Source organism: Amblyomma maculatum, chromosome 1 (genome assembly GCF_055883805.1).
Source record: "Amblyomma maculatum isolate TAMU_Amacu chromosome 1, ASM5588380v1, whole genome shotgun sequence".
In the NCBI taxonomy this organism is placed as follows: domain Eukaryota; kingdom Metazoa; phylum Arthropoda; class Arachnida; order Ixodida; family Ixodidae; genus Amblyomma; species Amblyomma maculatum.
This window is the reverse complement of record NC_139344.1, coordinates 229,648,482-229,675,049: the sequence shown is the minus strand read 5'-3', so window position 1 is coordinate 229,675,049 and position 26,568 is coordinate 229,648,482. Positions and strand designations below refer to the sequence as shown.

The window sequence follows — 26,568 nt, the reverse complement described above, 5'->3', positions numbered from 1 at the left end:
GACTAGGAGAATTGGTGAAACCCATTGCCTCCAGCACTGCTATCAAAACATAGCACTACCCCATCTTGTTAACAAAAGGCCTGGAGCCACCCCTGCATAGCAACACTACAACAAAAAACATGGAGGCTTATACTATAAAGACATACTAGAAAACCAACAACATTAATGTAAAGACATACTAAAAGCCAACAACATTAATGTAAAGACATACTAAAAACCAACAACATTAATTCATCACATCACTAACAAGGCCACAGCACCACTAAGTGGTAATAAAAATAAAAAGCAGCAATCCAGCCTTTAGTGCATAATTTGCAATTAAGAAGACACATCCAGTGCGCTGAAGTGTTTACGAAAAGTGTACATAAGGGTTAGCAGAGTATAAATGTCTTTAACATAGTATGTACAAGATTTTGAAGACATCGCCTGATGACGAGCAAACGGCGGAAGAGAAAACTGTTCCACAGCATGCCATTTCAATGTGGAACTGTGGCCAAATGCACAAGCATGTGAAAGTGACATCACAACTGCAAGTCCTTCACAAATTTAAATATAAATTAAACATCTCAACATCATTTCTCGAAAATATACATTTGAATATGCTACTACTGTACAGAAGAGGCAGTTTACGAAGAAAAGCCATATAGCTGGAATGGAGGGAAATGAGAACACATGATCAAATACCTTCCAATCCACTTACTGGCAGAATTTTATAAAGCCTACATGTATAAACATAAATAAAAGTGCCTACAAAGTCATTAAACTTTGCTTCACTGAGCATTTTTTAGAAATGCACTGCATTCACCAGAAGCTCAAGTTAGAAACAGGCTGCTGGTCACAGTAAATGCAACCAGAAGAAAGTATTTTCAGTATATATTGCTCACTGCTTGCTCGCTTGGGCAAAACCCAATTCTCTTGTACTGTCCGAGGTCAGCCTTTTCAAGATTTTGCTCAAGAAAGATGCAAGGAATAACAGTGCTTAAAACAGCAATTTCACTAGACACTAAATATTAAAGAGCTTTTCCTGAGCTGCTACCCTCTGTTTGACTTTAAAGACTCCCAATTTCTAAAATGACTCTTTGCTAAGCATGGTGAATGATGCTGGTTGTAAGCACCTGGATTAGCACATCAATAAAAGTACTAGAAAGAAAGACACCCTAGCTCAGTCAGTGGCATTCCAGAAAGCAAACTCACCAGGATTAGAATCAATTCATCGACTGACATTGTGGGAGGCTGCTGATCAAAAGTACACAAGCACACAAATTCATTCAAAAGCACAAATTAGGGCATATGTGAAATCCAACTCCCCCCCCCCCCCCCACTCTACCTCAAGTGACACTTCCTAACAAGATTATCAAACAGTCCATGCAGAAAAAAATGATGAGGTGATTTGCAACTTCCGATTTCATTGGTGCATTAGCAGGGTTATTTTTATAGGGTTTTTATTAAGAAAGAAAAAAAGCCTTTTTAAAACAATAAAAACAGTTTGTTAATTTTGAAAAAGAAGTTATAAAATAAACCTGGAGATTACTGGAGCATAATATATAACTCAAACACTATAAAATAATGAATCAAAATGAAAGTCAACGAAGTTTGGCTCCCAATGCCTCTCGCACACTGATCCTCCAGTCCAGCAGTTCTCACTTGAGGGTCAAGGGTCAATAAACCCTTTTGAAATTTGTGAAGCCACTCCGCGAAGCCTTCACTCCTTGGGTCAACCCGCATGCCAAATACAAGCCACATCCAGCCTTGCCAAAAGAGAAAAACACCGGCAGTACTTAGGGCACTGCTGAGTATCACACCTGTGGTGGAGGCTGCTTATCCAACCATCATTACAGCACTAAAGACACCATCTTACAGTGACATATATTATAGTGAGGCTACCCAAAAGTAATGGCAAATAATATGCCTCTGCCCGTGCTTACAGTCTGACAATCACAATCATAAAAAAAAAATTACAAGGGTTCAACGCTGCTGAACCAAATATTGAGCGAAAGCATTAGCTGCGGGTGACCCAGCATTCTTTTTCTCTTCTTTTTCCTTAGCCCACATATAAAGCCCCGCTTTAAATCAAGCCGTATGAACGTGCCTTAGTGACTTATAGGGGTAATGTGAATGCCAGGGTCCTAGCAGGCTGATTCTGACATAACCGTCCCATGTGAAACGAGAGATCCAAGTTGGCAGCTCCTGCCCATCTCTCGCTTTTGTGTCACGTGGGGTGTGACGTCACGCGCTGCACTGTGACTGCGACCGCGCTATGCTGACTGCTTGAGTTGGTAGCTTAGCTCTCACCCTAGTGTCACGTGGGGTGTGACATCACAGAGTCACGTGGGTAAGACATGGCTACCAGCCGCGCTACACTGAAGGCTCAAAACCTAGAGTAGTATTGCTTTCGCAATAAAACTTCAAATATAGTGGGCAAAAGATTAAAAAAAAAAGAGAATGAGGAGGAGGATATTTTTTTATTTATTTATTTATGGGCGCTGAGTTTGCCACGCGGCATAAAAGGTGGTATTAAGAGTCGCAGAAATGTGTGGAGTGCAGCCATGTGCAAGAAGTCACATAAACTGCATGCATAAATGTTGTTTGTTATCCTTAAGTGGAAATGAGAGTCATTAGTCGATGAAAGTCCAGCTTTTTGTAAAATGGTCTTGCGTATACGTGAAGTTCCTGGGCATCTCCATATTAGATGCCGGACAGTGGTGTCGCAAGCGGGTTCTTCGCAGTGTGGGCATTTGTCCAGAACTGGAATAGTAGGACTTTGCCACTGGTGTCGAACGGCGGGTGTAAGGGCCACTCAGACTCTCAGCCGTCTCAAGGATACCTCCTCCACCCTTGTTAGATTGGGGGGAAGGGGGTACGTACACGGGGGAATTAGAGCACGTGTATGCTGCCTGAGGGATGCTGGTGATGTCAAATGGGTCAGAAGTGGATCCGGTGGCAAGGAATTATGAATAGGTTGTGACACATCTGCTGCATGAAGAAGCACGTCTGCTGCTATGGTATTCAAATTTGTGTTGTCTTGAACCCAGTGAATGATTATAGTCTGGGTAACGGTGACAAGCAGCATGTATAGTCTGTGTGACCCTAAGAGTGCCATGGTCTTTCTTTAAATGTAAATGTTTTAGGGCTTCTTTGGAGTGAGTGCAGCTTTTTTTTTAAAGTGCAGCTTTAGGTGCCGATTCTTGGCCTGAGTGATGTTGCTGTCTGCGTAACCAGTGAAAAGCTATAAGGCGTCCCAGTGGGCCATCGTATCACAGTTGGCACTGGCCAACCTGGGGTGCAAGATCCTGCTAAGCCACCTGCAACCTGCCATAGTCATCTGGAATACAGACATCTCTGGGAGTCTGGTGAGCGACAGCGTTAGGATCTTGAAAGACCCTTTTTACGCTACCGTGTCCTACACTCTCTCTCTAGAACTGTATACTCGGGAGCAGGTTTTTTTTTTTTTTTTTTCCCCATTTTTATCTTTTTTTTTTTTTTACTGCCCTCTGCTTCCTACCGTTGTTCTTTCCATCACTGCCCTCCAGCATCCTTACGCTACACAAGGAATACTAGGAACTCGTTTGTATGAGCCCGCTGTAGAGCAGTGGTTTGAGCGCTCAGCTGAGGATCAGAGGTATGTTGATTCGATTCTTGGCGGTGACACGCTTTCCTTCAAGTGTCATTTCATGCGGACATTTCTGCCAACATTTCTGTATACAGGCTCTGTCTACAGTCTAAGCTACTCATGAGCCAAGAAAAATGCTTTCACATTAATAGACAAACAGTGTTAGTCTTGGGGGTGTGTGTGCTTGGTTTAATCTTGGTCAGGCTTAAAGGTCAAGCATGCAAAACGAGGTGGAGCCCCAAGTTGTACCTGGAGTAGTAGAACTCTTGCACTAAAGTGATGGCAACAAAACTGAGTCGACATTAAGGCCTTCAGAAAAAGATAATCCTATAGCCTCATGGAGTTGTACTAATAAAGCAGAACATTTTGGTTTCTCTGGAAGAACAACCTTCTCATATATTAATGTTGAGGATTTCAAACTTTTCTGCCTTAAAGGGCCCAAAAAGAGCTATTTACTATAATTATAAAATGCACACTAGCAGTAGATATCCCATCAATCCTCTCTGCAGTGCAAAACTGCAGTGCAAAGGGCGATCGAAAATGATCCTCCTCCTCTTCCTCCTCAACTCAACCCATGCGGCGCGCAATAAAAAAAAAAAGTCGCGATGGCACCCCACCACACCTTGCCCCGCTCGTCTACTAAATTGGGAGCTTCCAATGAGCGAATGCGCCCAGCAGCCCCACTGATGTCGGTGGAGTGGTGGTGGTGAAAACATTTAATATTGTTACGTGGTGACAAGCAAAGAAGACTGCACAACATGGCGACAGGATGAACAATGATTTAATGGCTGGCCTAGCACAAGGGCTCCTCTCGTGTCACTGCCAATCTTCTTCGCAACACTTCCCAGGACCACCTTGCGATCGTCCTGGTCGGTTCGTTTAAGTCGATGGTGACGTGATGGTGTAGATGTCCAAGAAAAGATAGAAGAGAATGATGCACTTGCCACCACGATGACAATGAACACAATTATGCTTGGGTGATCAGCCTCCCCTGGAGCTGTTCAACCATCCGTCACCAGAGTCCATGGGACCGATGGCTCAAGGTCGCGCCGGGTGGCTGGGCGGAAGTTGCGTGTACATGTCCGGTTCCTTTGGGTTCTTTGGGTCTTTTGTCTCGGTTTTGGTTGGTCTGTCTGTTCTCCTTGTCTTCAGATCCGGGCTAGGGGCTGGGCCGCGGTAGTTGGTCGGGTCTAGGCAGGAAGGGCTGGGGCAAAGCTGCTTGGTGATGTCCCAGGGCTCTCAATCGATGGTCCTGGCTTACAGATGGCGTCGATGCTCCAAGGCGAGGATGGGGATGACATATGCCGCACCTCCAACCAAAATGTTACATTGTGACAAGCAAAGAAGCCGGCCCAACATGGCGACAGGATGAATGATGATTTAATGGCTGGACTAGCGTGAGAGCTCCTCTCGTGCCAGTGCCGATCTTCTTCTTTGCAACAATATTATATATACAGAGAGGCAGTGTAGTGACCTGAAAGGTCACACCTTTACAGTCACTTGATGGGATGCCTAAACATATACTAAGGTGAGGCTGCCCAAAAGTAATAGAAAATAATATGCCTCTGCCCGGGCCACTAGGTATAGGGATGCCTAGACAGGCACTCCATTGTCGTTTGCCGCAGACCGGGCATGCTGCGTTAAGGACTTTTGGGCCTTGAGGGTTCAGCAGCCAGATAGGGTTGCCTCCCAGTTCTCTCAGGTGGGGTTGGGGATAGGGGTAGGGACGGGACCTTCCGACAGGCCCACACCATGTGGTAGATATCAGACACTTACCCACAGTGAGAGCATCACCTGTCAAATTGGGGATCAAAATGTTTAAGAGTTGCAGGGAACAACACGTATTGGTGAGCAAGCGCAGGAGCACCCGCTTGTTAGCCTTCTCCAGCCCTTTGCACGGGATGGGGAGAGTTTGGTGAGTGGATTTGTGATACTCATCCTTAAATGTGTAAGCTGGACTAAAATCGTAATCCTTGTCCACATCGGGTCCCGTGGGAAATGCCTGAAGAGAAAGCGTGCAGGCGTCGGCGTCAGCTGCTTCATTCCTATGGAGATCTTGGTGACCTGGAGCCCAAAGGAGAGATCAGTACACGGGATCTGAATCTCGACTACAATTCTGATAGATGCGGTAAGCTAGGCGAGCAGTCCACCCTTGCTAGACGTTCTGAAAAGCCCCTCGCGAGTCGGTTATTATGTATTTGCAGGAGTCAGAGGCTGTGAGGATGATGGCAACCTCTTCTGCGTGGGCTGGTGGCTAGGCCTTGAATGTAAGGCCATCTACTGTTTTACCCCTGTGGATAACTGTGGTTGTGTACCACCCCCTAGGGTTCGGGCCAGAGGCGTCGACGTAGAAAATTCCTGGTTTGTTTCCATAATGGTGGTCCAAGGCTTCCGCCCACGCCAACCGTCGACCATTATGGCCATCTTTGGGCATGTTGACAGGGAGAGGGGCGCGTCTCCATTTTTCGGGAATGTGACATCTCTCCTCTGTGAGTTGGGTGTGTTGGATGTGAAGTCGGGCTAGAAGGCAGCAACTGGTTCTGTCTTTGTCAGACGTGTATACTGGTTGGTGAAAAGGGCTTCCCGAAGCTCCCTGAAGGTATTCACCACAGACAGCACCATGAGGCGGCTGGTAGAGGTAAAGGCCGGGAGGTCCAGTGCTCGCTTCATGATTTTACGGAGGATGACTTTGAGGGTACCCTCCTGTTTCCGCAGGTGTAGGTAGGGAGCCTAAGAGAAGATTCGACTGGTCACAAATGCTTTCGCCAGCCGCAAGGCATCCTTGCATCGTAACCCACCGCGCTTCTTGGAAACTCGGCGGACCATGCGGCCCACCTAGTCTGCCACCTACTGGAGCTTGGAGAGTGTTGTGCCGCACAGTCGCTGGTCGTGTATGAAGAGTCTGAGGACTCTGACTGCTATAAATGCTCGAAAGAGACCGCTTTCCAAGGAGACATTGATTTGGGCCCAGCATGTGCGCAAGGGGCGCAGATGCACGAATTCCAATTTCTGTAGTAAACATTGAAGACCAGAGTTACGGGCATAGCAGTCCGCTATGCTGGCAATCATTTGCAGGCTGGTCACCATGTCCCTCAGACGCCTTTGCGTGGCCCAAAGGGTGATGTCGTTGGCGAACAATGCGTGCTGTACCCCTTCGACCGCACCCAACGGAGCAGGTAAGCACATCATGGCAATGTTGAATAACAGAGGGAACAGCACTGCGTCTTGCGGAGTGCCCCTCGTGCCGAGTAAAAATAGTCCGTGCTCTTGGTCCTGTATTCGGATGTAAGACAGTCTGTCTGTAAGAAATTGATGTAGTTAAAAGTGTTAGTACCACAGTGCATTTAGCTGAAGCGTGTGAGTACGACCTCGTGAGTTACGCTGTCGAATATTCCTTTGAGATCCAGGGCGAGGAAGATTTTATCATTTCTTGTATACGTTATGGGGTTCAGTATTTCGCGGTTGAGTTGGAGCAGAACATACTGTGCAGATGGATCTGTGTGGCCGAAATTCGAACATGGTGTCCGCGAAGGTGTTGTGTTGTTCAAGGTACTCAGACAGCCAATCCTGCATTATCGTCTCCAGAAGATCAATTTGCCCACACACGAGGTGAGAGTGGGGAGGCTTGTGCGCGGCAATGTGTCGCCCAAATCTGCTGAAAGCAGTCGCCAGGACCATTTTTTTAAATTATTTGAAAAGTATCGGCTCCACATAAAGCTTTCAAGTAGGGGGGCTGTCCCGTGAGAGCTTGCGGAACCCACAAAAGCAGCTCGTTCCTCGGAACCCAGTTTGAGAACCCCTGTATTAATGAAACAATGTTAAGGGCATTGCCCTACGGATAATTTGGCATCAGCATTGTTCATGTGGAGTGAAGAATCACGAACGTATTCTGGCAGGTGGTAGTTCGCAGGTGACAAGTTGGGAACCGACTGGTCGGCAGACTGTCCAGCAGCATAGTTCGAGTTTCATTTCTCCTAAATTTATGCTATCCTGCCACTGTCATCAAGAGCACACATCGGGTGGTAGTGCCGCCTTGGACACTGCTCCAAACATCACTGGTCTTTTAGTTTCATTTTTGGTGATATGGCATCATGCTGTTTTAACACCTTATGCCCATTTCTCTCTTTTGCATCTATGTGCTTCCTCGGCTCTTCGAGTGCACTAAAACATCGCATTTTGAGGATACTTCACCATACATTCTGTGCAGACACCATGGGGCAGTTTAAAAAAAAAGCACCACTCCCATTGCATCACACTGCGTCGCGCAGAATCATTTACAGAGCAGCTACTGCAGAATAAGCAGGGTATGGCAAGAGAATAGGAATGCCAAGTGGTTCCTACTGAAAGAGAAAGACATGGTGGGAAAGCTGAATGTGAGGGCGGAGACCACAAGAACCATCCAAAGAGAGGTTACTGTGGAAGGAGGAGGGAGAATATGGCAAGAGCAGAGAAATGTGGCACACTCATTTGAGGCTGCAGCTGCAAAATGTGCCAACCAAACAGAGACTCAGCAGCACTTGTGCTGCATGCCTAGAACAGCGGACTGGAGAGATAACAAGTGTGCGTGGGAAGATGAAAAGAATGCTTGGCTATATGTAGAACTATGAGTCCTTTTCTTTTTCTTTTTAAATGCACACTCTTTTGAATATATGCTTTCAAAGCAACCTAACACATGCCTACAGGATTTCACATATGCCCTATCAAATTCAAATGTATACAGTTTTCATTGACTGAGAAAACCCATTTGACATGCAATGAATGATTTGATTAAAGCTATATCAGTCTGTAATTTCATCCTTGGCCAGGCAAATGCATTTGCAGGATGAAAATGATGCAAGTGAACATAACTCCACCAGCAAGTGACAAATTACAGCACACTGTTGGCAACAAACAGCTGACTGTGAACTAGTTATACAGACTGCCAGAGAACAAACAGAACCAGTGAAGCTGCACACAAAATAGTTTCACTGGAAGATGATGCAAACACAGTGACAAACACAGGTATCTTGACTGAAGCAGCCAAGTGAATGTACAGCTGGCAGGTTAGCCAATATCACTTGACCATGAACATGCCTTGTGCAGCACTTCTACTGTCCACAACTGGAGCTCCTTTTCTATGGGCCCACAGGTGAATGCGGTCAGTGTGCTCACTGGACTTGGGCATCATGGACCTTGAAAGCATTAAGGATCATCCTTGTTTGCGAGTTTATTGAGCACACCTAGAGCAAGTGGCAAGTATTCCATCCCACTAAATGCCACAAACACAGCAACTAGTCCTGGGCAGGGAGGCCCTACGTCTGATAAAGGCACACAAGGACCCAAGGAGTGGCGGCAGTGCACGCCTAGTTCCTGGAGCACAGGGGCATGATGGTGATGCGCAGCCGAAACCTGTCACAGTGCGGCCCCACAAGAAAAGATGAGGCTGCCACGTCGTTGAGCTCTGTATAGGGCACGAGGTCGTCAAGGTTGAGCATGCGTGACTCCTGGGTAAAAGTGTGCTCCCGCTGCACCACTTTGCGCACATGCTCTACACCATCCTGCATTCCACTCACCAGAACGCTCACTACCACTGTGGCATCCTCATTGGAACGACTTGAGGTGAGTGACAAACGCACAGTCTTAGTCTGTGATTCGGGACCCTCTAGTGTTTCACGAAGCGCAATCAGCAGGAACCGGTGAAAAAGCACCCCTTTGGGGTACACGTCAACTGTCCATTCGAGGACCTTGTTCGCAAGGGCCCACGATGTGCTGCTAGGTGTCATGAAGATGAGTGTGTGACAGCCAAACCTTGTCTGGCGTGGGTAGTTGTCAATGCACACAGAAGCTGACCACGTATCAGACGTGTAAATGCGGGGAACCATGCGCTCAGGCCAATCCCACCGAAACCCGTTAGTAACTCCAAATGTCTGGAACTCCAAAGCTACCTTCAAACGCTTCAAAATGCCTCTCTTGAAGTGCATGCCAAGAGGGTGCGACAGCACCTGTTTCAGTTCATCCACGGTCAGCATGGGAAACCGCACATGCGCCATCACTTGTCCCACCAGCTGCCCAAATGCTTCATCACTGGTTGGCTGAGAACAATGGAACCACGGTTCCTGCAATGACAACCACCGGGCAGCATGGCTGCCAAGTCCGGACATCAATAATTTGTCTCAGTACTGCTGCTTCACTAATTATACCAGAACCCTGACTATGCAACAATGACGCTGTATAATTGAGGATCTTGCATAGTGACACATAATAAATGTCGCCACTGATCTCACAGACAATAAGTGCAATTTTTTTCCCTACTTGTGTAATAAAAGCATCCTTGTTTTTGTCCTGCGAAAATTTCTGGTGAAACTGCAGCGCCTGGAGACACATCCTCACTAACAAGTTACATATGGACACAAGTCCGTGCCTAGCCTGTCTAACGTTGATGATGCCTGCCACATTGAGATGCCTCCTTGCTATTGATGTGAGACTATTGGTAAATTGACTATCAATAATAAGTCGACTATAGACAATGTAAAACTACTATTGACAATATTACAACAGTATGCTAACATTTTCAGTCAATAGGTTTGCAAGTGGCAGAAAGACCCAAAAGGTGAGAAGAAAAGTGATCACTGAACCTCAAAAGTCAAAGAAGGCAGTCTGCCACAAGCTCAAAAAACATGTTCGTGGAAAGCACCTGCAGGCCAGGTTATCGTGTGAATATATTTACATGATGCCATCTATCAAATACTTGTCAAACTCTTTCTATCACCTACGATTTGCAGATCATTGGGCTGGCATAATCGATGCTGTCTGCCTTCTGACACAGAGCCTTCTGTACAAGCTTACCTGGCATAAATGGCAGCTATCTATTGTTTTGTAAGCAATAGCTAAAATCTCAAGAGCATGCAAGTTGACAAACATAACTACTGAAGCAATAACTACATCTGATTTCAACACAGAAGCAGTCACACCCAACGCTGCATCTCCGGCTGTTTGGAAGCCCTAAGGATAGCGTTAGTCGCTGTTTCCAGCACAACTAGGACCTTTACAATACTGTTTGAAGAGTACGCTTGCAGGGTCAGTGACTTGTAGATTGCAAAAATGGAGAACTCTGTCATTGCTATCATCACCTGCATACCACATGCTCAGCGCAATTGGGATAATGTCTGTAAATGTATGCTGTACTGAATGTGTGCGGTAAAACAGTACTCTCAATAGTTTGGCAGCAATTCAGCTCAGTTTTGTATTATCACTTTTTAAACTAGGTATCTACACTCTCCGACAGCTTGTCATAGATAACTCGGAGTTTTAGAAGAGAAACCAATCTCAGTGAAAAAATAAGGCTTTTCTAAGAGTGGTGTAGGGGCAGAAAGTGACAGTGCTAGTCATGTCGCGACATGGCTGGCGCTGTTACTTTCTGCCCCTACACCATAGAAGCACACCTCCTCCCTCTGCTATTTCCAGTGCGGTTTGCACACTGGTGCCTTTTCTGTGGATATAATATCAAGCGAATCCACAGACATCAATTAAGGTTCTGGACTATGGAACGCTTACCACTCCTTTCTGAATAAATAAAGGTTCTTATTATTGCTATCATAAGAAAATAAAGCCCCAAATGATTAAGCTCATTTCCAAAGTAAGAAGGACACACGTGCATAATATTATTGTACGGCAGCATTTCTACATTTTAAACTTGGACACCTGTGCTTGTGACGAGAAGACTAACAGCTCAGAATAAGTTGACTTCAGTCAAATTTGAGTCTGAGCCTTAGGATGCATGAAAACAAATTTGTACTCCTCATTAAAAGGAGAGCTCATTTTTTATGCACTGACTAGTATGACAAAATAATGTGTTACCTCAATGAAGCAGTGCTTCCGGAGGGTATTGCCAAGCATAAAACACCACATAAGCTTATCTTTGAACTTTGAGGACGACCTCTGTGTTGAGCTGAATTGGTTGTACACAGGTCAGAAGACTGGTGTAACGCACGAGGATGCTTCAAAACCCAATTCCCTGCTTACATGTAGCTAGTTTAGAAGCCCAGTGCGCTCCCTGGGGGGCTGCAACTTCTTTGAACGGTAACATCACACAACAGCTAACATTGGTGACCAGATGCACCCAATAAATTTGGCTTCTCATCCTGACAGTACTAAAGGAGCTAGCTTAAGCAGTCTGCTTATGCATTCCCTAACCTTAGCAAGGAACTTCTCCTCTCTCTCACTAGGAATGAGCAAAGCGCCCCACAGCACCTGCACCTTGCCCCTCTTTTTTTTGCCCTGCTTGCAACTAAGCTGGTCATGTGCAGCTTAGTTGCCTTCCTGAAAGCAGAGCGGCGAGCTACATATCTCTTCAGGCCTTAGCTACCCGAGTGTGTGCACCGTATATCGCAACTTACCACAATCATTGTAAGAAAGCTGCAGGGCATCAATACACCTGTAGCATTTACTGGTGCATGTAGTTTATGCTTTAGGAATGCATAAGCAGCGAATAGAAGTTTTTAGAGCACCTGGATGAGTAAGCCAACTACCTTCACTCACATCCTATATCTCCCACATACGTGCATGTGTCTGGGTTTTCGCTTCATTGCCAGCCCGCTTATTCTTGGTGCCTGGTGCCGCCTATGCAGTGACATGTCCACTTGGCCACCCATCATCTTTTACATATAGTCACTCCTATAAGCAACTTCTCACTTTGCATTAGTATAGTGTCGGATGACAGCGTGCAAATTAAGTAGTGCTGCAGTGGCCCCTTTTCCTCTTGCCTATACCCAGTCAGCAATAAAGATGCTGAATCTTTGAGCGAACAAATTCGCAACAATACCCCCACACAAGCTAAAATCCTTGAAGAGAAGCCTAAGAAGATTCCAGACTTAGATGAAAATGTAATATATTGCCAGAGTAAAAATTTTGAAAGACACAAGAATATGCTAGTTTTGCTTCTAAACACTTTCATATTCAGCAGTGTGTTATGGTTGAATTGAAAATCACTTAAATTATATCCCTGCTACTGCTTATGACATAACTGCAGCAAAAAGGAACCCTTTCACAAGAAATGAGACAAGCACGGATGGGCGCTACACTCAGAACAGTTTAAGATACAAGAAACGCTTAAATGTATACCCTAAATTGCACATGTGCACACAAAACTAAGCTTAAAATTGGTTTGGTTTGGTTTGTGGGGTTTAACGTCCCAAAGCAACTCGGGCTATGAGAGACGCCGCAGTGGAGGACTCCGGAAATTTCGACCACCTGGGGTTCTTTAACGTGCACTGACAACGCACAGCACACGGGCGCCTTGCTTTTCGCCTCCATCGAAAAGCTGCCGACTAAGCTTAAAATGAAACCAAGGACGAATAGACTCATGCAAAGCCAACACTTGGTCCAATACACATAGTGAAAATGCATCTAATCATGCATCGAAAAGAAAATCGAAATTTGGTTTATGTATCACAATCCAGGCTCCACTTACACACTCAGAGTCCCTTTTCTTTATTTCAAAAGCTTCTATAGTTGGACACAACCCTAGTCTGCAGTCAGCCTCTACCCATATTTATGACACCACGCATCTTTTCTCTGTGAAAAAAAATTGCCCATTGTAAAAGCTTTTCCTGTTACAAAAAGCTAATCACAGGAGAAAATTATGGTCATGACAATTCTGATACCTCTGACTTCCCGAACAAAGCAAAACACTGAAATATTGGTTTCATTTAATGCTGTTAATAGTAAGCACAGTAATTAAGCAGGCCATAGTCTATAGCTGCCAATTGATGTTTCGTTTGGTTTTAGTGTGTAGCACTACTAGCCGCAATCACGGATTTCGTCGATGTCTGTCCGAAGCTGCTCACTCTCTCTCTTTTCGTGAACTTAAGTAGAGAAAGAGAAGGTGGCGACGTGCGCATCGCGTGGCTCAGCATTGAAGAGGCGGAAGGGAAAGTGGCGAAGCTCGCATCACGAGCCTTAAAACTGAGGGGGTGGAGCGGCCGCATAGATGCACCCAGTGAGAGAGTAAGACAGTGAGAGAGGGGCATGTCACGGACGTGGCGGCAGTGTTGCACAAGTGTGTGTTACTCCAGAGTGAGCAGTCATGTCCCTTGCGCGTCCTCAACTTCAGCATCTCTCCCCTTGCATCAGTCACTCCTCAGCCTTCACAGATAGCAGATGTTCATGCGTGGTGCTCCTTGGATCTCGGCTCCGAGCTGATCGCCGCATTGTGAAGTAGCTTGTGCTCACCTCCACGCCTTAACAGATTCTTCTCTCTGGCACGGACGCTAGCGGTCGCATTCTGCATGTGTTCCGCGTTCTTCGAGCATTTTCGCCCGTTTTTCGCCACCGACTACCCCCGAATTTGCGCCGGACCCTTCGCTACCTATCCGGCGTGGACGGTGCAAATTTCAACGATTTTAGGCGAGATTTGTTGTCTCTACGATCAATTTCCTGCGGCCAAATCTGACCGAGGGAGGTAGGCCTAATGGCTGCGCATGCTTAGGGCGTGCCCGCTCCCAGCTGTGGCGGCTGCAGCCGCCTCACTTTGACTCGCCTCCACACCCTCAAGCTCAGAGATGCCGTATTCCGTTACCGGCACGGACATTTCGCCTGCAGACCTAGCCGATGGCACATGGACCGCGCTTGAAATGCAACGCCGATACCGCCGACCGACACCAGCGGATACGCCGCCGGCCAATGCTCCAGCGTCTGATGCCACTACAGCTCACTCAAGCCAGCGTCTCCGCAGCCGCCCACCGCCACCTGCGAAAAAACGACCACTCCCTCGCCTGCCGACGGATGACTACAAAATCGTCCTTCGCCCTCAAGGTACATATGTTATGTTGAGGCAGAAAAGGAAAGAAAAATAAAGAGCCTCGGCCCGTGCCACTTAGTATAACGGGCTTGCCCTCAAGGTACAGTCGACCTGAATGCCGTTGGCCTCGCCAAACTGGCCATATCTATTTATGACACTGCTCAGATCGACGGCTGCGTGGCCATCACCGCCGACCAAGTTAGAATCCACCCGAGCAACAACACCGTCACGGTCAGTACTCCGGACAAGGATCGCGCTCTCCTCTACGCCAAGGTCCAAACAATCACCCTAGACAATGTCGCCATCCCGGTCGCCACGTACGCCCCAGCCCCTGACAACTCGGTGAAGGGGATAATCTACAGAGCCCACAGCCACGAGACCGACGCAGAGATTCAGGCTGAGCTCAAAGCCAGGAACCCGGACCTCACAGTGGTAGCCGCGCGCCGCATGGGCCGCACACGCCACTTCGTGATCACAATCGCCGGTGCCAAGTTACCCCGATACATGCGGTACCTTGGCTTTACTTTCGAAGTTTTTCCGTACAAAAGCCGCCCGGAGGCGTGCTTTAACTGCCGAAAGCTGGGCCACAGAGCGGATGTATGCCCAGGTCAACCTGCCGCCGCTGCGGCACTGCGCACGATCCTCCCCCGGACGGCCAACCACCGACATGCCAGGCGTCGTGTATTGGCTGTAAGGGAGGCCGCCCTACAGGCAGCAGAAGCTGTAAATACCGCTTCATACAATCCACTCCAGCCAAGTCCTCTTCACCAACCACCGACACTGACAGCGACGCGGACGAGACAAACCCTGGACGCCAGTCTCGGCCCCGCGACCGTACCCAGAGTCGCCACCAGCCTCCTCGGGATCAATCCTTCCCCCCACTCGGCAGTGACAGCCGTTCCAGCCGGAGCCGTTCTGTCTCCGCCTCACGAAGCCCCCGGGCCAGACCCCAGACTGAACAGGCCAAGACAGCGAAGCAGGTCGCCTGGAAACCCCCCACACAACTCACTGCCACGTCTCCCGACTTGCAGGTAAGGGAGCTGGCAGACATGGTAAAGAAACTACGACTCCAACTAGCTCAAGCGAATGCGAAAATACAAACATTAGAATCTGCGCAAATGAACGCTAGGTTGCAACCGCAGCAGGTGGCTCGCGCCCCTACCTGTGACGCAGTCAGTGATCCAAACATGGATACCAACGAACCTAAGCGCCCAAAACGTAAAGCGTCTCCCCCCCTCTTCATTAGCAGACATAGATGCCAATTTTGAGGCCTCCGCTGCGCGTATGTCCGAATTTGAGGACACCCTACTGCAACTCACTCCCATGATCGACCGGCTCGCAGAGAGCTACGCTACAATGGCAGCAAATATTCAAGCCCTTACGGCCCGCCTCGATGCCATCACCAGCCCACTACAGCCCACCACCCCTCCGAAATCTGCAACCCCTCCAAATCCCGCTACCTATCCACCATCCGTTATTGTCACCACGTCGGAAAGTGCAGCCTCGTGCACCCGTGCAGGAGGTATTTTAAAATCACCAATGGCGCTCTCGCAGCGCCCCGAACCATACGCCAAACGCAATGGCTAATTCCCCCATCATAGTCTGGCAATGGAACTGCAGGGGCTTCAAGGCAAAGCGGCGGGCCTTGGAGTACTCCCTGCAGGCCCAGCCGCGTACCCCTCACATAATAGCACTCCAAGAAACATACACAGACACTAAACTTGTCAGTTACGCCGCATACAACCAGCAAGAAACCCAAAGCCAAAGACCCAACACCGCGATACTGGTCCATAGAAATCTAACCGCTAATCAACTGGATTTGAACTACGCTGGAGTCCTGCACACCTTCATACAGGTCCTCCCGAATACCCGATCACAAGCCCCTATTCATATCCTAAATGTCTACAGCCCCCCCCAGCGACAAGACCACACGAGTAGCCACCCTTATTCGCAAGGCCTGCATGGTCGCAAGCACAGGAATGCTCCTCATACTTGGTGACTTTAACGCGCCGCACGAGCAGTGGGGCTATCCCCACAGAACATGCGGCCGTAAAGGAGCTGAAGTATGGGAAACCGCCCAGACCTTGGGACTTACACTACTCACCGACCCCGACAGACCCACCCGCATAGGTAACAGCATCACACGGGACAGCTGTCCTGACCTCACTTTTGCTCGAAACATCACAGATGCGCGATGGGAAAATCTCGGCATGAACATAGGCAGCGACCATTATGTTCTCAGCACGACATTCACAGCCACACACAGCAAAGCCCCTCGCCGCACAGTCAAGCACACCAACTGGGACGCGTTCAGATACGTACGTACTAAACGTGCACCGATCCCCATTGAGGACCTGGACACCTGGACAGCCTCACTACTCCAGGATGCAGAAAATGCCACCTCCATGACTACACAAGAGGAGGATGGCCCCAACCCTGATGCCAAACTCATCCACATGTGGGAAGCACAGCGTAGCCTTCACGCTCGCTGGCTCCGACGCAAACATAACCGCCCTCTCAAACTTCGCCTCACACGCCTTGAGCGAGAAATCGAAACTTACGCCACCAAGCTTAGCCGGGAACAATGGCATCAAACATGCGACCGCCTAAACGGACAGCTAGGCTGTAAAAACTCATGGTATCTGCTTAAACATCTCCTTGATCCGACCCACACTAAGGCCACATCCCACAAGAACCTCGCCCGAGTAATACACGCTTTTCAGGGCACAAATGAGGAACTGCTCGACACTTTGACAGACAAGTACATTAACACCTCGACCGAAATCCCCATCCCCGCGGCATACACGGGACTTCCAAATACCGACATGGACAGGGACATCACAACAGCCGAAGTTCATGCAGCCCTCAATCACATCAAGACCACCGCCGCCGCAGGTAACGATCATATAACTAACAAAATGCTCCGTAACCTCGATGACCAGTCCATCGAAGCACTCACGGAACTTTTCAACACCCATTGGCATGATGGTCGCCTTCCGGATACCTGGAAGCATGCCAAAGTGATCTTTATACCTAAACCGGGCAAAAAACTTGAGCTGGGCAATCTCCGACCTATTTCCCTTACATCTTGTCTCGGTAAAGTGATGGAACATGTTATCCTTAACAGGCTTAAAAACCACGCAGAAAAAGAAGATCTCCTTACGCCCACTATGATTGGGTTCAGAGCTGGACTCTCCACTCAAGACATCATGTGGCAAATACAACATGACATACTCGACCCAGGTCCCATCCGGGCCACACGGACGATTCTCGGCCTCGATATTAGCAAGGCGTTTGACAACGTATCACACGCCTCCATTTTGACAAATCTCACTCAGATGAATGTAGGCACCCGTACCTACAATTACATCATGAACTTCCTACACAACCGCACCGCAGAACTCCACATTGGCGAACTCAACAGTGACAAGATTACCCTGGGCACCAGAGGAACCCCACAAGGTGCAGTCCTCTCCCCTTTCCTCTTTAATGTCACCATGACGGGCCTTCCCCCAATTTTAAACGCCATACCTCACGTAAAACACTCCCTATACGCCGACGATATCACCCTCTGGACCAACTCTGGTTCAGACAGGGACATCCAGAGTTCCCTCCAGACAGCCATTGACACTGTCTACACGTATGTACAGGCGAACGGCCTCACATGCTCCCCAACAAAATCGGAGCTGCTTGTCATCCGCGACAGGAGAGTGCGCAGACCGGCTCCCGCAGCGCTTGAGCTCATCACGCTCCACATCGACACACACCCTATACCTTCCGTCCAGACCATTCGTGTCCTGGGCATGCTAATACAGAACAATACACAGAACTCCGAAGCAATACAACGCCTCCGCACCACAGCTCACCAAATAATTGGCCTTATTCGCCGCATCTCCACACGTCGTAGAGGCATGATGGAGGATGACCTCTGCCGGCTAACACAGGCATTCCTCGTTAGCAGGATAGTATACTCCTATCCCTACTATCACCTTCGCCGAAAAGATGAGGAGGCAGTTAACAGCATCATCCGCTCGGTGTACAAAGCTGCCCTAGGGTTGCCACAATACGCTAGCACACGACACCTCCTCCAACTGGGGATTTACAACACTCTTTCCTAACTTATAGAGGCACACAAGACAGCCCAAATTCATCGCCTCTCCAGAACAAATCACGGCCGTCTCATCCTTGACTGGTTAAACGTCAACCCAGCCCCCCTCCCGCCTCATTGTCAAACCACTACCAAAAAACATGCTCCCTGGCCGACACGACGCGCGTCGTCAACACAAAGCCAGGGCACTCGATGAAACCTACCATACCGATGAACACGCAACATACGTGGACGCGGCAAGGCAAGATGCAACAACATATGTGGCCTGTGCTACCACGCCGCAATCTACACTTATCTCCGCCGCCACGGTGCGTGCCTCCTCCCCCACCGCAGCGGAAGAAACAGCTATAGCGCTGGCCATCGCTGACCCGCGTACGCGTACAGTCCTTAGTGACTCAAAAAGAGCAATTCTAAATTTCTCGGCAGGCTACATCTGCCTTCCTGCTGCACGCATCCTGCGCGGCTGCACTCCCGACCACAAAATTAACCTAGTCTGGGTACCCGCCCACGCGGGCAACTCTGGAAATGATGGGGCCGACCAACTTGCCCAAGGATTAACAATCCGGGCGGTCGGTCTCACGCATCTAGACGCACTCGCTGAAGCCCCGCAGACTTTCGCCGAAATTACCAATTTACACAAAGAGACGCGACGCCTTTTCCCGCCTCCCCACCCCGACCTCGACCGAGCACAAGCCACCCTGCTGCGCAGATTACAGACACACTCATTTCTTAGTCACTCCTGGCTATCACTAATTACTAACGGGGAATACGACCCCGCATGTCCAAATTGTAACAACGGAGAACCTGCCACTCAGGCGCACATCCTCTGGGGATGCGTAAATAACCCGCCTCCAAGGGCCCTCCTGCCAGCTCCCTCTGCGGAAAGCTGGCACCAACTCCTTACCAAGCCAGACAGGAACACACAACTTTCACTCATTTCGTGGGCCCAGGATGTCGCCCCCACCTGGGGGCCACACAGGACCCATCTGCCCTAATTCACAACATCTGGGGCAAATAAAGTTGTCTCTCTCTCTCCACGCCTTAACTGGCGCTTGCCTTCAAGCGCGTTTCCCTCTGTCTTCTCTCCCCCAATGATCCCACCCCAGACCTTTCAGCCGCACAGCAGTGCATTGTAAAGGGGTACATTGTGACTGTTTTCGCTCATTTCTGAAGATGGTGCAAGGAAAGCTGAGGATGCAGCTGCGCCGCGTGTTTGCTTCATGTCACAATGGATGACGCCTGGCCGTCTGGCACTGCGGCGCAGGTTCGACGGGCTGAAGTACAACGGTGACGAAGACCCCCCCCCCCCAGTGGGAACGTCACTCTACTAATTCTGATATTGCAGCTAAACGGCACAAGAACTTCATTACAAAGTGTAAAATGCATGAAAAGTATAGCAGGGATAAGGAGTGCTACACACCTACTTCACATTTGATTAACTATGCGAATAGGCAGTATTTTGTACTTTTGCCGCAAATGACAGCATTGTTAAAATTTGCCTCACAATTAATGCAAATTCCACAAAGATTGAATAAGTGCGCGCCAGTAATTGTTTTACAATTTTAGATGTGCTTCCTCATCTCATCACTTGTACATCAGTCTATTTGGTCGACATGAGTTTTGACATACAAGAGGGGTACCTCAGAGACTACAAATGATTTGCATTTCACAGAGGGCCTGGTAAGTTTTTCCCAGAGGCATTTCTTCTGTTTTCCTTGCCAGAGGTATGATGGAATAGTTTGGCAAGCCTGATGAGACCCATACTAAAAAACCCATATCCCTTGGGCCAATACTCCATACCTGCTTGTGACTTTCGTCAGGTTGTGAGAAACTATGCATGTAAGAGACAATTTCAGGTCGCATAACTCTTTTGATTTCCCTTGTCTTCTTGAAGGCAAGGGTGGTTATAACCATGCAATGATTCAGGCTGGTATGTGTCACTTTGCCAATCACCTCACATACTGCCTTATTTCCTGACACATGCACCAAAACCTTACGGAAAACACTTACTTGAACAACTGGAACTCACTGGCGATGACCAAGTCTGATCTTCGCAAGAAAGAGGTCAGCACGTCCAAGTCGATGTTCCCGAAGTCTTCAGTGCTCGCCACGAGATCGAAATTCCAGGCAATAAAATTGCTGAATGCCATGTGAACAGCATTGGTGCCACAATTTAAGGTGTACCGATACCAGGAGACCTTGAAATGGGAGACCACAAATGGCCAGTATAACGTCTATATGCGGCCAAAGTAATGAGCAAGAAAAATCCAATTTTTTTTCCATTGTGGGACCATCATAAATGCCACCACAAACAGTTACAGTCGAACCCGGATATATCGAACTCGAAGGCGATCGCGAAATAGTTTGATATACAGAAATCGGCTCGGGACGGCACTTACGATGCGAAAAAATGATACCGTATTTGCCGCGTAATCAACTCACTCTCATAATGAACCCACCCTCCGCTTTTGCACTCGAGAATTTTTGAAAAAAAAAAAAAAGCGTTAAGGCCAGCTCGCTTACATGCAAGCGATCTCAGCGACGACTGGGAGCGACAGAGCAAAAAATTTACAACTTGTTGGAACTGCGTCCCTGGCAGCTCAAAACAAGGTTTCTGTGTCGTCGCAGCGGAAATCACCAGCGTTTTCGCTTGCTTGTCGCACTCAGTTTCGGTCGTCTCATCCACAGCTCATTTCTTGGCAGCGTGCCAAGATTCTGCGCAGCGATGATAACGTCGCTGCGTGTTTATTTTTTGATAGCTCCTGCGGTGGCGCGGAGCGAACTTGGCAGACTGCCCGTGATGGCTTGATTGCACAAGCCTGGTTCGATTTATCATGCCGTGCCTGCGCCTGGGGCGGGCGTAGTCCACTGCCACAAAACCATTGAAAAGCGTGATACAGTTGCTGCAAATGCTGTTTGAAGCGAAAAACGCTAAAAGCCAGTGTCATGATTGCAGCTGACCGCGTGCTCTCGTTGATTCATACGTGCAAGGATAAACGACTCTCGCAAAAAAAAAAAAAAAAAAAAAAATGCAGCTTCGCAACGCTTTATCTTACGCTATGCCGCGCGTACAGCGCAACGATAAAAATAGACGATCTCGCAAAAAAAAAAAAAATAAATAAATAAAAAAATCTGCCGTTTCCTAACTTCTGCAGGCGCCATAGCCACGTCGCCGCCGCGCGCAGAGGGTTCGCAATACACGCCGGAGAAAGCGTCCGACGCTCTGTCTGAAAACGGGCTGAGCTGGCTTGGCGTATGCGTAACGCATGCTACTGCTAGAGTGTACTAGAAGGGTCTTTAGTTCACTCTACTACTGCGAACGAAGGCCGGGAAAGAGGATAGGCAAAAGAATGGGCACACCCTTGCGCTTCGCTCTATCGCGTTTTTCCCCTCGCGTTCCCACCGGTTCTCTCTGGTTCATTGACGCACATCTTGCAAACGTCACGTGCTGGCGCGCGGGAAACGATAACAACCGCAGAGGCGCTTGCCTTTGGGGAATGGGCGCGGCGCTGCCCTAGCCGAATTGTCCCCCCTCATTCCTTCCGCGTGTGACTTGAAAACGTCACGTGGCAAACGGCCGAGGGTGATGCGATCGTCTTTGGGAAAGGCACACTTTCCAATGCGTGGTGCGGAGTTCGATATATCGAACGACCGGTGAAATTGAGTTTGATATATGACGCGGCTTTCCTATACTTTTACATGGGATTTTCAAGGGGATATTCTGTGAGTTCGATATAACCAAAATTCGATATATCCGGGTTTTACTGTGTAAAGCACAGCCCACAAAATACACAAAATTCATTAGCTGAATTTTTGAATTTGCACACTTCTGAACAGAACTGTAGCAATGAACGACAATTTCAGCAATATCATCACGATAAGCACGGCCAGTGAAAATGGTGAGAAAAGCCACAAGCATTCCATAGCCAGCTTCAGAGCCGGCAAAAACTAATTTTGGTGCACCTTCTGTTTTGTAGCACAAACCACATGCACAGAATAAAAAAAGATAACATCGCAAATACATGTTTTAAGATAAGCACCTGTTCAAAGCATGAAGATCCCATACTTCATAGCTCACATGTAAAATGAAGAACAAAACTTACAAGTGTAGACAGGCACTGCCAGGAAAATGATGACAAAATATTTAACCTGCACATGTCGGCAGTTTACATTCCTTTTTTTTTACCTTGTCTACAGCTTGCCTCTCCAATTTCAGTAAAAGTCACTTAAATTGCACACTATCCTGGCACCTAACATAATATCCAAAAGAATCAACAATTATTCATAACTGAAAATTTGATTAACAACTATCTTCATACAACTGTCCAGCAACATGGTGAACAAAATTTTACACAGAGGCAAGGTTATCTTTAGCTGCAGCAGGACGACACATGACCTTCGAAACCGCGACAAGGATTGGAAACTTGAAGGACATCACAACATAACTGCAATCAAAGTTGTAGTGAGCTTGAATTCGTAACGATAGGAAAACAAAAGGTTCTCCCGCAAGATAGTCAACAAAGGGCACACAAATATCATTAGCCATTTAATAATTACTGTTCCGGCTTCTTTTGCTGTCTTGTGTACCATTCTTTGAATATCAAGGTCTGAATTTTTAACAAATGGCAAAAAATATCTTAAATTTTCATTTGCACACTCTACACTTATCTAACACCTTTCATTTTACAAAGGAACAGACCTGTTATTTACCACTGCACTAATAGGCACAATACACCGTGATGCACCATCAATGAATGGAACGTTTGAGAAATTAACCACTTCGTAAATGTTGCATACCCTTTATGATATTACAAAGTAGATGAGCCTCTTCATAGAAAGGGGCCCTATCAGCTGTTGCCGGCTTCCACTAAGGATGTCCGATAACTAGTTTTATTTGTGTTGTTTCCTCAGTAATGACAAAAAAATAGCAGATTCTGTAGGGTTCATCAGCAAAGGACCAATTGAAACACAGAAGTATTGGAGAGCACATCGCAGGAATTATAAATAGCTGAAAATGCTTTAAGCACAGTACTTAAATACATACCCCTGTATTTTACCTCATAAGATATGTTGCTGAAGACAACAAAAATTTTTAATTACACGACCTCTTTAACATAAAGTATACCCGCCATGGCACCCAGAAATGTGAGGACCTCACAATAAGGCTGTTCAACTTCAAATTGTGTGACCCAGTATTTGTGGCCACACAGCATAAGTAACTGACGCGACCCACCGGAAACCCATGCAACACAGAACTTGTTAAAATTTTCATGGCAATAGCATTACATTCAGGGGTGGAAGCAGGTTTGAGCATTTTGGAGCAGCTCAGGGAGCAGTAATAAAGCCATTTTGGATCAGCTTTGGAGCAGTAAAACCAGAGATTTGGAGTGCTCGAATTGTTTTGGAGCTGGTTTGTTTCTAGGCCCAAACAGTTTCTTTAATGGCAATTTTGCTTCCTGACACATGAAAACCAGATCTGATTTCTTTTTATTCCACGTTCGATGCTTTGCTGAATACAAGACATGACAGATAAAACGTACGGATTCTTAAAATAACACAACTGATCTGAGCAACAATTTGGAACCGACTACCAGCAAATAGAATGCTTGCTTATAATACTTATAACTGAACAATTAAAAGCTTTTCATTCTTTTAACTTGACAGATTCAAATGTGGAGTCTACCACTTTGATGCACTAAAGCACCTCCACTAAAAACATCGATGAGCAGCCCATTTCTGCTATCTACCTTGTGCATATCCTTTTTGATCCTATGCCCGTGCTCATAAATTTCTGAGCACTGGTCAGTATAGTGCTTTCAGGGAGGATAGACGGCACTGAGGGCAGCCTCATCGTCCTTTAGATTAATTACTTCGTGGTCTTCTGCCAGCGGCTGCTTACATCATCGCTTGAGCCACGATGGGGCTTCCTTTAATTCAGCACACTGGCAATAAGCCCTGTACAGCTTTCTAACACTTCTGAGAACACATTTAGCGACTGGTACTTAAGTGGCATCACCCCCATAACAGTTTAAGTATGCTTTTGTCTGGCGTAGGCATGACAGACTCAGTGGTGTACCTGCTTGGTTTCACAGTAGAACCATTAAACGACCGATGCAGTTCTTTGTAACTGGACAAGTTTTTTATTGGCTCGTGGTAGTTTTCAGTGTCTACTTTGCTCGCTGGTCTCGGTTCCCTTACTACTTATGATTGAAAAGGCTGGAAGAAAACACTATATCATGTACACACAGAGCATTCCTTTGCAATTAATTCCTTTAATCACTTGTGGCTTGTTTTAAATTTATCTGCGAACAAACATTCATTATGCTCCATGCTTTTCTAGATTATGAAAATTTTATATGTATTAGGCTCAGCATGAGCTGTTAATGTTATATACCTCTGCCATCGTTTTGACTATGACAGCCCCCATATAACATGCAACTCACTCACAATCTGCCATAGCCCTTCTATGCTTCTCAGGGTCATATAATCAAACTGCATCATAGCGCATTTTTTGTAGGCCCACTTTGTGGCAAACTGTTTTGGACTTAATTTGATGGCACAACATTGAGGCAGCCAGTTTGGAGCAGTTTTAGAGATATATTGCATTTGGAGCAGGATGGAGCAGGAAAAGCAGTTTGGAGCAGAATGAAGCAAATAGAGCAGCACTTCCAACCCTGTACATTGCTTGAGATCCACAGAAAGTTATTTCCGCAGCACAACCACGATTAGATACGGGAGAAAACCGAAGCAGAGCAAACAAACTGAGTGACATCTGCAGACGCTGGACATAAAACTCACCAGCTGGTTGTGATAGGCAGCAGATACTATGTGATGAGCCATATAGTTGACACAGAGCCGCATCAAGTCCTTGACGTTGTACTTATCTGCCAAGACTACTAGGGGTAGTACACGTAGATGGTCAACACGCATGCGGCCAGTGTACAGGTAGCCCAGAAAATCCCCAAAGACTGTTTCACAGAGTGGCTCTTCTTTAAGCTCAATGTGTGAAGTCCTGCTGGAGCTCCACTTCGGATCCATCAACATCACCTGGCACACAGGGATCATATTTCATGATTAGAGGTGTGCGTCAGAGTGCCTACAAGGCATGCACTGCTACGAAAAAGTCCATTCACCGCATTGTTATTATTATTATTATGACTCAACTATTGTGGTACAACTTGATGTGCCTAGTGGTCTAAGATAACTTAATGACGTATTGTGAACAAATGAGTTAACTTCTACAACTGTTCACATATATCGGTTGAAAGGGACTGATATTAGCTTTCCACTCTGCACAAGATCGATAGAGATATCGGTTGAAAGGGACTGATATTAGCTTTCCACTCTGCACAAGATCGATAGAGGGTTTTCTCCCCAGCCATTCATGCAATATGAAAAATGGTAAGGTGCATCGACTCAGCAACTTCGCGCTGTAAAGAATGAAACCACACACAAAAAACAAAAATGGTAATCACTTCAGCCATCTACACTTTTTAGTAGCACAGGAAATAAAACATCAGCATGGGGCAGTAGAGATTAAGCTCTCATCACTTCCCATATGTCACGAAATAGGCGCACATTTTCATCAAGCCGGCGCGGCTCGAGGCCCCCGCGCCGCCTCATGGACGGTTCCACAAAGTTAGAGAAAAAGCCTCCTTCCCCGCGCGAGAGAGCGCATAGCTTTGTACGCGTCGCCGTCACCCTCTTTCCCATTGCCCGGGGATGACGGTGATTCATCAGTCTGGAATACGCCAGAAAGTTCCAGAATGTTCTACGGGTCGTAGCCAATGACGACGCGCGGCTCGACGACAGGAAGAGAGCGCGCTCTAAACAGCGAAGCTAAGTGTGTGTGTGCGCGCTAGCTTTGGCGCATGTTAACAGACAGACGCGGTGCGCCCTATTTAAAGAGACCGCGCCGCTTGTTGAGTCAGTCAGTCAGTCAGTCAGTGGCTGCGGCGTGTTCGCCAGTGCTTCGACTGGACTCCCGGGGATCACCTGCTGCTGGCAAGCCCACGGACCTGTGAGGGAGCGGCGCTTGTCTTGCATGGCGGCCACATCGTGACTCTCGAGGCG

At 47.4% G+C, this 26,568-nt stretch overlaps 1 protein-coding gene across 3 annotated transcripts in view; it reads right to left on the bottom strand.

Annotated features, from left to right (window-relative positions):
- Positions 1 to 3,460: 3,460 nt before the first annotated feature.
- Tango10 (transport and golgi organization 10) overlaps positions 3,461 to 26,568 on the bottom strand; it is a 38,542-nt gene continuing 15,434 nt past the window's right edge. For all 3 annotated transcript variants that reach the window (XM_084590512.1, XM_084590513.1, XM_084590514.1), the window contains 3 exons: positions 25,294 to 25,542; positions 20,506 to 20,693; positions 3,461 to 9,733 (listed from right to left, as the gene is read on the bottom strand). In XM_084590512.1, the coding sequence (XP_084446638.1) occupies positions 8,953 to 9,733; positions 20,506 to 20,693; positions 25,294 to 25,542 (1,218 nt within the window). In that variant the 3' untranslated portion in view covers positions 3,461 to 8,952. The remainder of the gene's footprint in view (positions 9,734 to 20,505; positions 20,694 to 25,293; positions 25,543 to 26,568) is intronic.